Source organism: Lytechinus pictus, chromosome 6, assembly GCF_037042905.1.
Source record: "Lytechinus pictus isolate F3 Inbred chromosome 6, Lp3.0, whole genome shotgun sequence".
NCBI classification, from domain to species: domain Eukaryota; kingdom Metazoa; phylum Echinodermata; class Echinoidea; order Temnopleuroida; family Toxopneustidae; genus Lytechinus; species Lytechinus pictus.
The window spans coordinates 4,074,167-4,090,702 of NC_087250.1; the positions used below are offsets into that span (position 1 = coordinate 4,074,167).

Genomic DNA, 16,536 nt, shown 5'->3' on the forward strand with positions numbered 1-16,536 from the left:
TTCATCAGGTCACATCGTCTCTCGTCCTTATCATCTAGATAATCTAATCTTCATCACTAACAGACAGGGTGGTCATGTAGACATTCCCAACCATGCGCACAGCCACGTCATTGTGGAAGCTTGCATCGATCCTCTAACAGACGCCCTCTACGTTGTAACACCAGATAGTCCAGAGTGCAAGGCATGCGTGATTGATGAAGTGACAAGTGTGGGTGAAATGACCAAAAGGGTGATGTCATTTCCTCTATCAACCAGACTGGCGAATAGATGGGATCACGCGATAGCTTCCCGCGTAATAATGACGTCATCCGGGAAGATAATTGCCAGCGATGGAGAAAACATCATCGTATTTGAAAGCAGATTCACCCTCTAAAAGCAATGACGATTTGAAGTCGTGCTAACATATTTGCTAGCAAAAGTCCATTCACTCGAAGAAGAGTGCCAAATCCGCTCCTTTACACTTTATTAGAGAGTTGAAAAATTGGTGCTTAAAGTTCGTTGTTTACCTTTTTTGTGTTAGTGTTGAGCTGATATTTACATCAGCACAGCACCATAGAGGATGAGACTGGTGTATTTGGGACCTATCTCACAAGATGTTCAGACATCAATAAGTACACTGCAAAACCTCCGGTGTTGATTTAACACCAGCTCGGAAACTATATATGCCCACACCAGAGAAGTTTTGAAACAACAGCAGTTTGGAATCAAACCGATGCTGTTTTGATACTAATTGGTGTTGTATAAACATCTATCTGGTGTTCGACCAAAACGAAACTGGTGTTGTTCAACACTTCTCTGGTGTGGACATATATAGATTCCGGGCTGGTGTTAAATCAACACCAGAATTTTTGCAGTGTAATGTCATGACAATATTTCGTTTTAAATTGAAATGAGGTCTTGACGTGGCTAGGAAAGATAAATTGACTTACGCTTCTATTAGTTCATACACCAAACCAGCACGGTAACGGAACTTGAATTCACTCTGGGATTATTATTATTATTATTATTACAACTCGCATAAAGTGGGGAAGGATCTAGGGGAGAGGGGTGATCTGCGAAGGAGGGGAAGCAGGTGCAAGGATCGATTGATGTTTGATTTCGGGCTTTTAAGAAGCACCCCCTCCTGAGGGTGCTAGAAGGGCATTGCTCTTATCCTGCATGTGAAATAATTTATGTTAAAAAATTTTGAAGGGAAATCACGGAAGTGGTTTATCGTACACCATGCGGTGAGTTCTGGGACTAAGGGAAAATAATAGAAGTAGAAGCGAAACGGCAATAAGACCATCTAAAGACCTGAAACAAACCTTCCAGAAAAAAAATAATGTAGGACCTTGAAGACAACTTAGATTTTAGTCAGAGACTGATAGACTACCAAAGGCCTTTGACAAATCAATGTGATCTTTCAAAGACTGACATGGATCACTGAAAAAGACTGACCAAGACCAGAAAGAACTGTGGAAGACTGGCTTGTACTTCTTTTGCAGTCATCTTCCAACGGATTTTCAACAGCCTTTAACAGATATTTTATACAACAAAATCATTCTAAAAAAACCAATGCCTTTGATTAGTCTTTCGATGATCCTTTCATGATCTCCCAGCATTCTTTCCGTGATCTCCGCAAATATTTTTTTTCATAGATTGCTGAACGATCGTAGAACGGCTAAGATCTTTGAAAGTTCATGGAGAGACTACTGAAAGACAACTGACTAAAAGAATAATTGACTCGGACAGGGATAGTGGCAGCCCTGTGAAGATGAAATAAGCTTCATTAATTGACTTTCAGCAATCTTGATATCCGTTGAATTAGGGATTCAATTAAAAAGAGTTTTGGGTCTGTAAATCTGTACCAATATTAGTCAACAGAAAGTAGAATTATATCACTATTCATGCAGGTCGTATTGTCCACCCCCTCCCACATATGATGGTGTCGCCGAGAAGGTCATAATCAAGGGCGGAAATATCTCCCCAAAGGTAGGGGGACCAGAGGGCTGGAAAATTTGCCAAGCAAAAAAAAAAGAAAGAAAGAAAAAGAAAGGTTCAAAAGGTGCAAAAACAACGGTGTTGATTTAACACCAGTCCGGAATCTATATATGTCCATACCAGAGAAGTGAATAAACAACACCGGTTTGGTTTTGGTCCAACACCATATAGGTGTTTATACAACACCAATTAGAATTAAAACAGCATCGGATTGATTCCAAACTGGTATTGTTTCAATACTTCTCTGGTGTGGACATATGGGCATTTTTTCACCACAGATGGACACAGAGGCAAAAAAATCAAGTTGATATTCATGTCAAATGCTTTATGTTTTTTAATAAAACAAGACCTGAAGTTTCTGAGACAAAATTTTTTCCGACCCTGGTTGCCATTTTCTATTTCAAAATGGCTGCCAAAGTATGGATACAAATTAGTGTTGAAAATAGTATATTGATACATATTTCGTTTTGACAGATTTTTAAAGAACCGGTTTGATCATGATGTTTTCGCCTGTGATTTAGCTTGATATTACAACACTTTTTAAAATCCCACAGAAAGAAACACCAGTAATTCATTCTTCTGACAAAAAAACATTGATGAAGTATGTGATATGGTATGTAATGTCAGTTACCGAAAACATGAACTTTTTTTCTCATTTCCTGGAAAAGAGGATATATTATATGAAACTTGGTAGATTTCCTCTCTAGGTAACACCCTCCCTTCTACACCAAAATTAAAGATTACCAATTAACAATGAAGCCATAGGGTACCATTAAATATATGTAATGTCAGTTACCAAGTTGAAAATGTAATGTCAGTTACCGAGATGTAATGTCAGTTACCATGATAAAACGTTGGTTACCAATATTGAAATGCAAATATGTGGTCAATTTTATGGTGAAGAAATATTGTATACTTGTTATTTAAGTCTTTCACTTTAAAAGTCACACCAGAAGGAGCTTGCTATTCACTTTTAAAAGGTATAGTTCACAAGGAATACTATATGAAATTATGAAGGAAGCTGCAACATTTTTTAAGCTTAACATTGTGATGAAGGGGATTTCCAGGGTCCCTTTTTTTAGTTTCTAGGATTCTTTTGAGCATAAAGTAAATTCCTGGTTTTTATACCTGTTAGTAGTGTGGATGTGTGATACAATTTTGTTTTTGGTTTACAAGTATAGATGAAAAGTGAAATTTGACAGTTCTGATCAATGTTGCATGGATCTACTAAAACTGTGGTGTTTTTTCTAATTTACAAATAGTTCAGTTTCAGCTTAGAAGCTGGAGTTTATTTTTTGTTGACAGCTTATAAAAGAAATTAGCAAAGAAAATGATTAAACAAGTTATGAAGAGAATTGAAATCCGACAGATATGAACAAGCATTGCTTGCACTGACCAGAATAGAAATCAATAAAACTACATGGCTGCATGAGATTCGGGGGAGGGGTACATGTAGCCTAGTGGAGGAGACCCTTATTCATTTTGCCGTTTTTGAGGGGAGGGGGAGGTTGGAGAAGGAAAAGGTTTAAAAAGTCAATATAAAACTGATGAATATATTATGGGTGCATAGTCAGAAAAATCCATGTGTACAGTCAATGCAATATTAAATTACTATAAGAAAACATGTACCTGCTATGACCCCCCCCCCCGAGTAAGTAAAACATACATTTCTTATTTTTTTATAATAAAAAATTTGAAGTATTATGATTTTAAAAAGCCTTACATATAAGTACCAAGAAAATTATGCCTTTGAAAATCATATAGCACTGGTAATTGTTAATGTGTATTGTCAGTTACCGACAAGTAATTATAAAAATGTTCAAATCAAAGAAAGGAATTAAGAAAAAGAAAAAGTTTTTTCATTAAAATGTTCCTAGAAACTCGGGTATACTTCCACATCAAGCTCACTTTCATGTGAAGCCCTGCACGGAAGATACAATGCAATGATTCCACACATTTGACTTCCATGTGTTATCTCTATGGCAAATTAAGTGTAATGTCAGTTACCAGCATGGTTGTGGAAAAATTATCATAGTCCCCAAAAGACAAAAACGAATTGTTTAATATTTTGACACATCTTAACCTAGTAACGGAGGGATATTTACATATTCAAATTATTTCTTTATCTACTCAGGGCCATGAGATATTTCAATTTTAATGAACACCCTGAAATTGCATGTCCTTTTGCATAATGTCAGTTACCGACACATTTTTGCTTGCTGATGCGTTAAAAAATGTGGTTACATAGGAAAACTTAGTATCAGAGTATACAGCAAGGTTCACTTTATTAACTCTATCAAAAGCAAACTCCCATCATTTGTTGTTTTAGAGATACACACAATGAAAGGTGTGAAAACATTGTGCCGTGTAATGTCAGTTACCGTGAAAATGCCCATATATAGATTCCGGGCTGGTGTTAAATCAACACCAGAGTTTTTGCAGTGCAGAAAGTAAGGTCATCTCGTCCAAAATACATGTTTCATTTCGATTTTGAATGATGTATTTCTTTCCCTCATAAAAAACAAAAAATAGGAGGGACATTTGATATTGTGTCCCCCCTACTATTTTGGGTAGGGGGGGGGGGACGCGTTCCCCCTGTCCCCCTTAGGATTTCCGCCCATGATCATAATATATCTGCATGTTACATTTATCAAATGTGATAAAAGTGTTGTAATATCATACATTTCCATGTCATAAATAAATACAGTTATTTAGGCTCCTTTCATTCAACTTATCTTGTATTATATTCAGGATTATTATTTGAAAATGCACTTGTATACATTCTCAGTTTCTGCAAAGCACTAAAATGGAATTTGGAAGTTTCTATATCGTTTCAACAATTTTATAAACACGTTTCTGTAAAAGTTGAAAATCAGCTCCCCCCTCTCTCTCTCCATGAGAATAATGTTAAATGCGATAAAGATAAACCTGCATTCTATAATACTGTATGATTATGTACACAATCATATTTATTCATTCATGATTGTCATAATAGAAATATTCAAACATACTCAAATGCATTACAATTTGGCATAAAGCTTTGCAAATCCGTAGCTCTAGCTACATTTTTACAAATAATTGCTCAGCAATAGTACACGACAAACCAGTATTTCTGATTATACTTCTCAAAATCTGTGTGAGAAACTTTCAACTACAAATAAAGTGCCATTTTTTCTGGCTACCATGACAAATTATTAACTAGTCGTTGTTGTTCCTATGGTAAATTGCCAATTTGTCTACTGCCAACTCGACCACTCACCACATGGTCTACTTTCATTTAGTCTAATGCCATTCCATCCATCAACATTGTCTAATAACCATTTGGTCCAATAAACATTTTATCCAATCATCACTTGGTCTAATCACCATTTCGTCTATGACCATTTCGTCTCATAACCAGTTGGTCTAATATTCATGTCATTTTCATTCATTTTGTACAATTAACACTAATTCGACCAAATGGTATAATGGCTATTGGACCAACTGGTTATTAGACGAAATGGTGAGTGGGCAAATTGGCAATTAGACCATGTGGATAGTGGGCGAACTGATGGTAGACTGAATGATAGTAGACAAGCTGGCAATTGGACGAATTGGCAGTAGACCAATTGGAAGTTAACTGTTCCTATGTATTGTGTATATTATCTGTTTCTTTTCCTGAAATCACATGAGTCAATAACTCAATTAAAAATTGATAAAATGTATGCGTCATCCACCTTCACATAGTATACAAATATACAATGACACCCGAGGATCTGGCTAAAACTATTCGCATCGAAGGAACATCACATAGCACTATTCTCCCGAGGGCCATCGGCCCGAGGGAGAATAGTACTATGTGATGTTCCTGAGTGCAAATAGTTTTAGCCTGTTCCGAGAATGGGTCATTGTATATTTGTTTTATATCCCTTCCACTCATACCATTTTACAGCGAAACGATTTTAAATAAGTCGATATAGAACAATCGTTGAGAAAATGATAGGTCTTGCCGTATGGATCGTCTGTTCAGCGAGCGCACCTGGCCCGGTACTTGGTTAGTGCAGCTCGCCGAAAGTTTCCCGTGGCATGCAGTGGAGAGTACCGTCTGGCTGAGCAGCGCTCTGCTCGCATCGCACCGCACAGCTCGCGAATCGCGAGGTAGGGGGGGGGGGTCAAAAAAACGTATAGTTCACTTTTTCCCTAGGGAAAAAACGGACTATGCGTGACGTCAGCAAGGAAAATGAACTATTTCATGGCAAACGTTTTTCGTAGTAAAACTATTCTTTTTCTCCTTGTGTACACTCTCAATACAACGATCTTAAGTAAGGGATATAATAGCTTATATTATCGCATAATACAGGCCCACTACTATCAAACATAAAGTTTAATGTATACCCAAAGTGACAAAAAAGCCAGATTGACAGTTGATTAACCCTAAATAGACTGGGCTATTTCGACGCCTAAGAAGACGGGGGGGGGGGCTGATTCAGCCCCCCCCCCCTTATGATCTCAGCCGTCGATCGCGTGATCGCGACGAAAATTGGCACGCGCGTTACCCATGGCATTATCTACGAAACAATAACATCAAATTCTGCGAAAAATCTCAATGCTCATTAATTATGCTAATTTATGTGTAAAATCATAAGTTTGCTCTAATTAAAAAAAATAATGCCCCTAAAATGCTAATTTTTGTTTCACATACTCTTTATAGGCATCTGATTAAATTTATTTTAAAAAAAATGTCAAAATCACATTTTTAATGTATTTTTATTGAGATCATTCACCCCCCCCCCCCCCAGTCTCCTTAAGCGTCGAAATAGCCCAGTCTATTTAGGGTTAAGCCTAGGATTGTCAAAATCAACTCGTTACATATTATTGAATTTGTTTGCTTCTCACTGAACAAAAAAAAAACTGACATGAATTGTGTAGAATGATCTTTTCAATTTGTGGGTTATTTCTACTTGTTGACATGGCGACCAGACAGGTTCAAAGTCTCATACATTGAAATCGGCAGTATTCATACAGTTCAAGTTTAGCACACACATTTAACATGCAATTTATGTTGGGAAATGCGAACATGACATAGAAGGTTCAAAGTCCTTAAAATATTAATGATAGACAGATACATGAATACCATGTAGAGACTCATCCAGTACAGGGGAAAGAGGAGGGGGGGGGGGTGTTCACAAAGATTTGTGACTTAGGGGGTGTTGCAAGAAAATATTTGCGATCAATTGAAAATGTTCTGTTCCAATTTTACAACTGATAGATCAACGTTAGCTGTAGCAAATCAGATTAAACTTCTTGTTTCAAGGAGAAGATTAGCAATCAATTTCAATAATTTGCAATTAACTACAAGACATACGGTTGATTTAGGGACCAAAAATAGATTTGCAATTGATCGCAAGTTTCTTGCAACACCCCATAAGAGTTGCATTTAAATGCCTAGTTGCGTGCATTATTACAGGCATGGAGGCATTGGTCAGATCATGCTAAGAGGACGTGCACTATTGCGTAGTGATCAATAAGATTGCGCGTTGCATATCATGTACGTGTCAGCATTTAAGTGCGACACTAGGTCATTCTTAAATCTTTGTCAAACATCCCCCTGGACTCGTCTGAGTTATATTGTAAAGTGTGTCATAGGGTTGTCTTGACTAAAGTCAAGCCACAATGCAACTACGTAAATATTAAAGAAAATATTCCTACAAATATATTGATATATTTGCCTTTAGTGCAAAATACCAAAATCTATGATTTATTGCATAAATCAATCAATTAAAACATGAAATAAAAGGCCTTTTGTAAATTTAGCAACACAACTTCATAGATTAAAATAATTCTTGACCCTTGTGCAAAATTTTGAGGCAATACCCCGACCTATAGCCGAGATTTCGGGGGGGGGGGGTCATAATGGCCCCTCCCCAGTAATAACAGCCTTTGAAATACCCTGGGACTACTAGGATTAAAGCACTAACCTTTAATACATTCTCAGTGACTGCATACAAAATACTACAGGCAAGAATAATATCCTCAATTTTGAATACCATTCCACGAGATGCAATTAAATGTATTTAAAATCACAAACATTATCATATAAAACACATTTATTCTATATCAACACTGTTTTACGGCATATTCAGTCATATAATCCAGTAATGAATTGGAATCGCAATATCTACTACTTTTTTTAAGGGGGGGGGGGTAATAAAACAGTATATGGGCTTATCACATTGGACTTTAATTTGCCTTCAAAAACATATTTCATCGAGATATCTCTCTCTGAAGATGGGTTTTGGTTACTGGATGCACTCTATGTGTTGAATAACTAAAAAGGAGACGGAATAAATTTATAGGGGAAGGGGGGTAACAAAACAGTATCACGTTGGAGTTTAATTTGCATTCAAAACATATTTCATTGAGATATCTCTCTCTGAAGATGGGTTTTCGTTACAGGATGCACTATATATGTGATTTCAAGTTCGGTGTTGACCTTTTGGTGCTGGTGTTAGGTCAATTTTTACACGATTATAACACCAAACATAAAATGAAGATGGTCCAGAAAAGTCACTCACTAGTCGTTGAGATGTCAATAATATGACCTGGATCAGTTTTACAAACTCTGGTAAGTTTTGGAGCAAGGGGAAGCAATCAAAATTTCAACACCAACACCAATACCAAGGCCAACACCGGACTTGAAATTACCCTATGTGTTGAATAACTAAAAAGGAGACAGAATAAATCTATTTGCCCGGTTCCACCTCTGCTATGAAAGCTCGTACACATCGATCACATTGCTCAAACATCCTTTCAAAGGCCTCCTTGTCATACTGTATATAATAAACCAAAAAAAGGAAAAAAATTGAGAGAATAAAAATGAACACAATATTCTCAGATGCAATTATCTCGAGAACCAAATAAGAAAATATTATCATCATGGATAAGAGTTGTTTATATTATTATTATTTAACTTTATATATTTATATACACATGAAGAAATATCCCCCCGGCTATTACATATGAAATTAACATAGCAAAAGGTTGCACATGTGGACATGACTATTCATATAATAAATCAAACACTAAAATTAAAAGGAAACAAACGGCAAAATGTTGCACATGTGGACATGACTATTCATATAATGAATCAAACACTAAAATTAAAAGGAAACAAACAGCAAAATGTTGCACATGTGGACATGACTATTCATAAAATAAATCAAACACTGAAATCAAAAGGCACTAGGCCTATAAACCCTAAAAGGACTGGGGGGCATGATGGCCCCCCCCCCCTCTCGACGCTTCATACGATATTTCCCGAAACGCAAAAAGATAGCGCCACAAAATTTTATGACTTTTTTCTTTAAAGTCTCGCGCAACTTTTAAGTTCAAATTCGTGACATACGGGTATACTATCGCGATGTCACATGACTTTTTACGAGGCAATGTCATGTCGAAAATGGCTCATTTTTATACTTTGTGTACAAAATCTATGGGAGATGAAATTCATAAAAGGGTGATTATTTTTCATTCTAATTGGTATGCTAAATTAATTTAGGGTTTACTATAGTTGTTAAATGGTCTGTAATAATTTCCATTGAAAAAAATAAAAACAAAAGATAAAAAAAACAAGGAAATACATAAGAAATTCTAAAAACAAAGAAATACATAAGGAAAAAATTGGCTTTTGCAATTTTTCTTTGTGGAAACCATTAAATTAGATGACATCTGCAAAAAAGAAAAGAAAATTTGAAGTGAAATAGGGTGTAAAATATGCAAATAATGTTTTTCATGAATAAATTTGCATATTTTTTTCAAAATAATTAAAAAATAATTATTTACAATTTTTTTTATACTAGCTTGTAGTTAATGTGGTAAAGAATGCCAAATTTCGGCGCGATCGCGCGAACGGCGGCCATGAAGGCCCCCAATCCCCGTCCTCAATACATCTCAAATAGCCCAGTCCTTTTAGGATTAAGGTATTTTGGATAAGTGGTTCATGTCTCTCGACCTTGAACCACAACCCCACAAGGGGTTAAAATTCCACTGTTGCATTCGCATCATTTAGCAATGCGTCTATCTACATTTTACAACTCTCCATCCAGGGGTAGTATATTTCATTTCATTTCATTTCATTTATTTCACATTAAAAACCAATACACACAATTACAAAAGACAGAAAAGGAAATTACTCCATGTATATATAAAAGTAATCCAGTAGGAAGGAATTTCCTTGAATGTTCGAGCAAACGATCATGATAGCCGTGCTTAATTCGGGGAAATAGTATGTAGCTTTATAGTTCTAAGGCTTGAGGACTATATAATTTTAGCATATCATTATTATTATTATTATCATCATCATCATCATTTCTGGTAGATATTATAAATACTCACAAAGTAGGGGTTTTCTACAATCTTAATCCCATTTTCTCCCCATATATTCCTATCACCATCATCATCATAACAGTCATCATTTCTGGTAGATATTTCAAATACTCACAAAGTAGGGGTTTTCTACAATCTTAATCCATTTTTTTCTTCTTCATATTTTCCTATAATTAAAATCATCATCATCATCATTTCTGATATTGAAAATACTCACATAGTAAGGGTCTTCGACAATCTCATTCCCATTCTTTCCATATTTTCCCATCAGGAGAACCTCTGCTGTGCTATCCTTAGGCTTGACCCTGTTGATATTGCTACAATGATAGATAAAACAAATAATGTTACAATGAGAGATAAAACATAATTTTAATTTATTTTATTTATAATATGTTTTCTTCTGCATTCATGTCATTCTTACAATACATTTTTCCTAACAAATAACAAACATAATACAAACATAATGAATTGATTACTGTTGTTAGCATGAATCATACATGAATTGTACTAAAACTATAATTCCAAACAAAAATGATCTCCTACCAAATTATTTACAATTTTGAGGAGGATATATTTTAAGGTGATTGCCTAAACAATGGTAGTTCTGGAGTAAAATTCATTAAATTGATTGATACAGTTATAAAACAGAATCTGTTAGTGCAACAATAATAATAATGATAACAGCAATAATAATAATTATAACAATAAAAACAATAACAATAATAATAATAATACAGTAATTGGTAACCAGCATTTAATACTCTCTTCATAGTCCACTTAATCACATCATTTACTAACAATAAATATTGGCATTCATTTTAATTTAATTTTCTGGAGATTCCATATTATATTTCCCTTGTCAAGACTCAGGCATTATAAGAATTTGGGAAATATATATGGCCAGTCAATAGCCAGTTTATAATATGCACAAAATATGATTATTGCCAATTTGACGAGTGTAAGCAGATTAATTTATACCGACAAAATGCTAACCAGCCATTTAAAAATTTATTGATACTAATTAATACAGTTTTAGTATCATAGTTTTGTTTTGTCCAGTGTTTGTTCGGCTTTTTGTTGTCTCATTTTTAGTGTAACTTCTATATAATTATGTTATTTCAATTTCTACCATTATTTTTTAGTTGGTCTTTGTAAGGTTTATCCTTTATTTATCGTCTATTCATGTATATTGCATATATTTATACATTTCTTGATTGCTTTTTATGAACGAAAAATAAATACAAATTTAATATTATCCCCAAAGTTTTTATTGCTTGATTTGCTTCATGAATAAATGCACGCTTACCTCATATTGCTTTCATCAAAGCCAAAGATGTAGTAGAAGTCTTTGAAGTCCTGTTTGGTTATCTGAAATAAAGAAGGTGATATCATAATAAAGGGCAAATTCTACTCACAACCGATATTGCCTTCCTAGAGGTGCATGTAGGACCAATCAATGTCTTTATCAGGTGGCCCATTTCATGGTAATATCCATTTATATAGCAAAAAAAAACTATTTCTATTCAATTTCGCTGCAAGAGCTTCCCAGATGCTGTACATACTATTGCAATAGATAGGTTGTTTATTTTAATTTGAAATTAAGTAAAGTTGTTGAATTCCTAACGTCGAAGGGAAGTGCATAGTTGATATAAGAAATGACCTATCTCCTAGTGTTGCTTTAGTCTTGTGTGGGGGTACCTGCAATGTGAGTGTATCTTGTGAGCTCAAAGGTGATGGTCATGTGATCTGGACTTTAATTTCAAGAGATCTGAGAACTTGGGGCCTGACCATTGAGACCTTTAAAGACTATAATTAGGATCTTAAATGTGATTCTTTTCCAGACAGGTAGCCCGTGTAATTCTCTCAATAATGGGGTGACTAGAGAGAATTTGGGAAGACGAAATATTGAAACTCGTTATCATTCGAATAACATTCCTAAGCTCTATTGATAAACAAGTGAAGCACCTCTGGCAGTCTCGCCTGCATTACCCGATTCATTATAGCAGCAGTGCTGACTTTGAAAACCACTAAAATTATTCACAAAAACACCATTCATATAACGATATAATACTATGTTCATTGACCCTAAATGATATTTGACCTTGATCATGTGACCTGAGACTTGTGACACTTAATTACCCCTATGTCCACATTCTATATCCATAAATTTTTAAAGTTATGTGACCTGAAACTCAGGCAGGATGTTCAGTACTACTTGATTTTAAAACCTTATGTCCAAGTTTCATGAACTAGGTCAATACTTTCTTAGGTATTTTTTTGTTTTTATGTTTCTAAGTTATGATGTCATTTCAAGATTAAGAATTCAATGTTGACGCTGCCGCCGTCAGAAAAGCAGCGCCTAGAGTCTCACTCTGCTATGCAGGCGAGACAATTTTTTTACAATAACATATTTCTAACATTCTTAAGCTACTGAAATCATTCCTTTTGATTTGCTGATAGTGAAATTGTGCAAAATGGGACCTTGATCTAGCGAAGTATAAAAGCCTCTATGCTGCACCCACCCCCCCCCCCCAAAAAAAAAAAAATTATGAAAATTTGATGAGCATAACTTTCAAGATAGGATCGTAATCGTAACTTATGACCAGCATTGTGGCGTGCGCCTGTAATTCAAGCTATGTGGGGAAGTTACAAATTGATGCAGAGGTTCGAGCCCTGGTCACGTCTTTCGGATGGTGACGTTAAAGGTCGGTCCCAGGCGTAAATAATCTGATTGATACACGTCTGTCAAAACTCCAATACACACACACCCACAAAGACCAAGATACAAAACAGTTATTTTAATTCTGATCTTGCAAACCTGTCAAATATGTCTGAATGAATGAATAAACGATTGAATGAATGAATGAATGAATAGATGGATGGATGAATGAACAGATGGATGGATGGACAGACAGACGGATGGATAAATGAATTAGTTAATGGATAAATGAATGAATGAACGAATGATTGATTGAATGAAGTAAATAAATTAATTAATTCATCAATACATGAATGGATGACTGAATGAATGGAGAGTCGATGAATGAATGAATAAATCAATGGATGAATGGATGGAAGAATGAATGAATGAAGTAAACAAATTAATGAATTAATTAATACATGAATAAGTGAATAAATAGACAAATAAATGAATGAATTAATAAACTAATAAACAAATTACCTGTCTAGCAATATGTTTGCTTTGTATATTCATATTTTTTTTCAAAGTTTCATTTGTCCTAGGGTCCGGCTCGTCTCCTATTTGATATGTTGAGGTCGCTGCACTGTCGATCTTCCAATCCGATGCAAAACCCTTCTCCTCTGCAAGCTTTCTAAAGATAGCCTCACCGGTCACAGATCGGCAAATGTTACCTGGTAAAGACAAAATTAATCCATGGGAAATTAGTGTAGGGTGTAAAACTAAAAACCTACTTGACGAGAATAAAATAATCAGTTTTAAAACAACAGCATAACTCAGGAACTAAACAGCAAACATAACAGATCAAGAACAGAAGACAGAGAATAACTAAACGAAGAGACTGGATCTGTAATATCGTACCTGTGTCTGTGCATTTGTTGTTGGTACAGTAACATAACATTATTTAAAGCTAACTAATGAAATTCAAGAAAATAGAAGAACCCAACTGAAATGTAATAATCCAATTCATAATATAAACCAATGAGGAATAAGATGACGGTGATAAAAGATGTCTGGGTGATTATGTATTAATGGCATTAGAAACTAAGGAGTCAGGTGAGGGATGGAATAGAGAAGGAATGAAAGAGAATCAGAGGAAAAGAATCCAATGTAGAGAAGGATGAATGAAAACTTAATATAATTAAACTCTAAACCTAAGTTCAGACTGCAAGGGCAGTGCTGAAAAGAAATGAGATTGAACTAAAGTCTAGACGGAACAGAAATGTAAAACAGCTGAAGAAAGCACAAGTTAAAGAAAATGAACAAAATAGGAAAATGGCAAAATAACCATCCTACATTAGCTTCCCTTCTACCTATTATGAGCTACAAGACGTGTATAGAGGGCGACAACATCATGAGCAGCGCTAGATAAAAAAATACTTGCATCGGCCGATATATTTCATGAATCTTAGTTCTTACCCCAATGCTATTTCCCGCTTCAACTGGTCTAGCGTGCAGGATATTTTAGCATCGAGGTGAGATTCATGATATTTATCTGCCGATGCAAGTATTTAAAAAATCTAAGTTAGCACTGCTCATGATATTATCGCCCTCTCTATACGCGTCTTGTATGTTTTGTAGCTAGGGCCTAGACTAGGCTACGATAACAGAGACAACAAAATGGCGACAATAAGTCTGTGAGCATCGTGAGTAAATGCTCCTCTACTTTTATATTTTCAATAATTTTATGTTTAATATCATTAAAAAATATGACTCTTTAGTGCCACAAAGGGTCCAAATAGTATTGCAGCCCATTTACTTAGATCTACATCCTACATAAGTTTGACTGAGCTCAAAACCCTAAAAAAACATGTATTTTGGAGCAACTTTATTGTTGCAAAAATATTTGGTGCGTGTAGTGCAATGGCATCCCGTCACTGGCTCTGTGGAGATTAAACACGTCACCGATATGACATTAATCTCCAGGAGCCTCCCGAGTCCTGGCTAGCTGTGCCTGTGTACGTGTGAGCGGAGCCGGAGGAAGATCGAAGACACTTATTCTATGAACAAGGTTAGTTTACTCCCTGTGTGGTGAAATAAGGTTGGACATGTTTGGCTTATTTTCTCTTTTTCTTTGGGACGAATGCTTGATTTATTTTACACTGTCAGTTTCCATTACAGCTATTCATCATATAACTTGACTCTTAAGTAAATTTGATTCTTTAAATTATTTTTTTCTTAATTAAAAATAGAGATAGAAAAATTTCAATTGTCTTGCCATATTACTTTCCACCAATAGAGGGCGTACACAAAAATATGCCCAAAATTCAAGCTTTCGAGCGCTCTGGTGAATACAAAAATTACTCCCAAGTTACTAATAAAAAATAAATTGCAAATGTATGGATATAAGTATTTGTGCTGTGTACATCATTGGCATCTTAGCTGTAGATTTCGACAGGCAGGATGATAATGAACCCGGGGGGGGGGGGGCACTCAGTATATAATGCATAGTGGGTATGTGCTGCGGAGGGGACCCCCATTTAGGCATTTTTACACTCAAATTTCCGTTCCAAGGCATAGCATTTTTGTCTTGAGAAAAAGAGCAAAGAAAGCCGCTCCAAAGCATAGCATTTTCTTCATATATCGAGAAAAAAGAAGAAAGAAATCCACTCCAAAGCTTCACATATTTTCCGTTACGCCGTTCCGGCCGCATTGATCTGCTACAATGAGCCGCAATTTTGGTGAAAAGCGTCCGCAGAGCGCTGTCCGTCCATCGCCTCTGTTCCGAAGTCTGTTATTTCCGATGACCCTCTTTCTTACAATAAGCCCGCTCCAAGGCCCCCGTTTTTGTCTCGCCCGTGGCACATACCTACTACTTTTTTTGGTCGAGTACCCCCCCCCCCCGGGTAATGAACCCTTGTCTTGACTTGAGTGGATCGAAGAATAAGAACAAGAACCGCCAGACTGACAAAAAAAAAGGTTAGTGGGACTGAGTATGAACTACCAGGTACTGATGAATGCATTCTGACAACTTTGTCCCAACTAGAAGCACCCCTTCACATCTAGTTTTCCAGAAGTCATATCTATTATCGTACTACTTAGGACTCACCAAGGCAAACGAATAAAACGGATTTATTTCCTGCGACAGCCATTTCAAAGACTCCTTTTCCGAGCAAGAATCAAACGAAAGAGAAATTATTGGAATAGCGTAGCCTATGGTGTCTTTAAGCTTCCAAAGGAAAAATGAAAAGCGAAAAGAATCTTTAATCTGAACTGCACGCGGATTGAACAAGCCTTGTAGATATAAAGTTCTGCATGCATCTTTTGTTACTCACTCTCCGGGGGCGGTGGCTCAATTTTTGCCAGTCGTTTGTATTGCTCTCAATTTTACATGTTTGTTGTCATATTTTTTCTCGGTATTTTCCCCTTTGTTTTCATTTTTCTTATTCCAATTTGTTTTTTATTGGCACAATTAATATAGGCCCTATGATAATTTATATTACTTCAATGTCCAAGGTGGAACCGTCAAGAAAATAATTGTTATTGATCGAGTA

The 16,536-nt window shown here is 35.8% G+C and overlaps 1 protein-coding gene across 1 annotated transcript; it reads right to left on the reverse strand.

Annotated features, from left to right (window-relative positions):
- Positions 1-4,926: 4,926 nt before the first annotated feature.
- Positions 4,927-16,211, reverse strand: LOC129263553 (low molecular weight phosphotyrosine protein phosphatase-like). Its single transcript, XM_064100718.1, has 5 exons — positions 16,092-16,211; positions 13,526-13,716; positions 11,651-11,712; positions 10,562-10,661; positions 4,927-8,789 (listed from the first exon to the last, which is right to left on the reverse strand). The coding sequence occupies exons 1-5, from the start codon at positions 16,132-16,134 to the stop codon at positions 8,703-8,705; spliced, it is 483 nt and encodes a 160-aa protein (XP_063956788.1). The 5' UTR covers positions 16,135-16,211; the 3' UTR covers positions 4,927-8,702.
- Between the last annotated feature and the right edge of the window lie 325 nt (positions 16,212-16,536).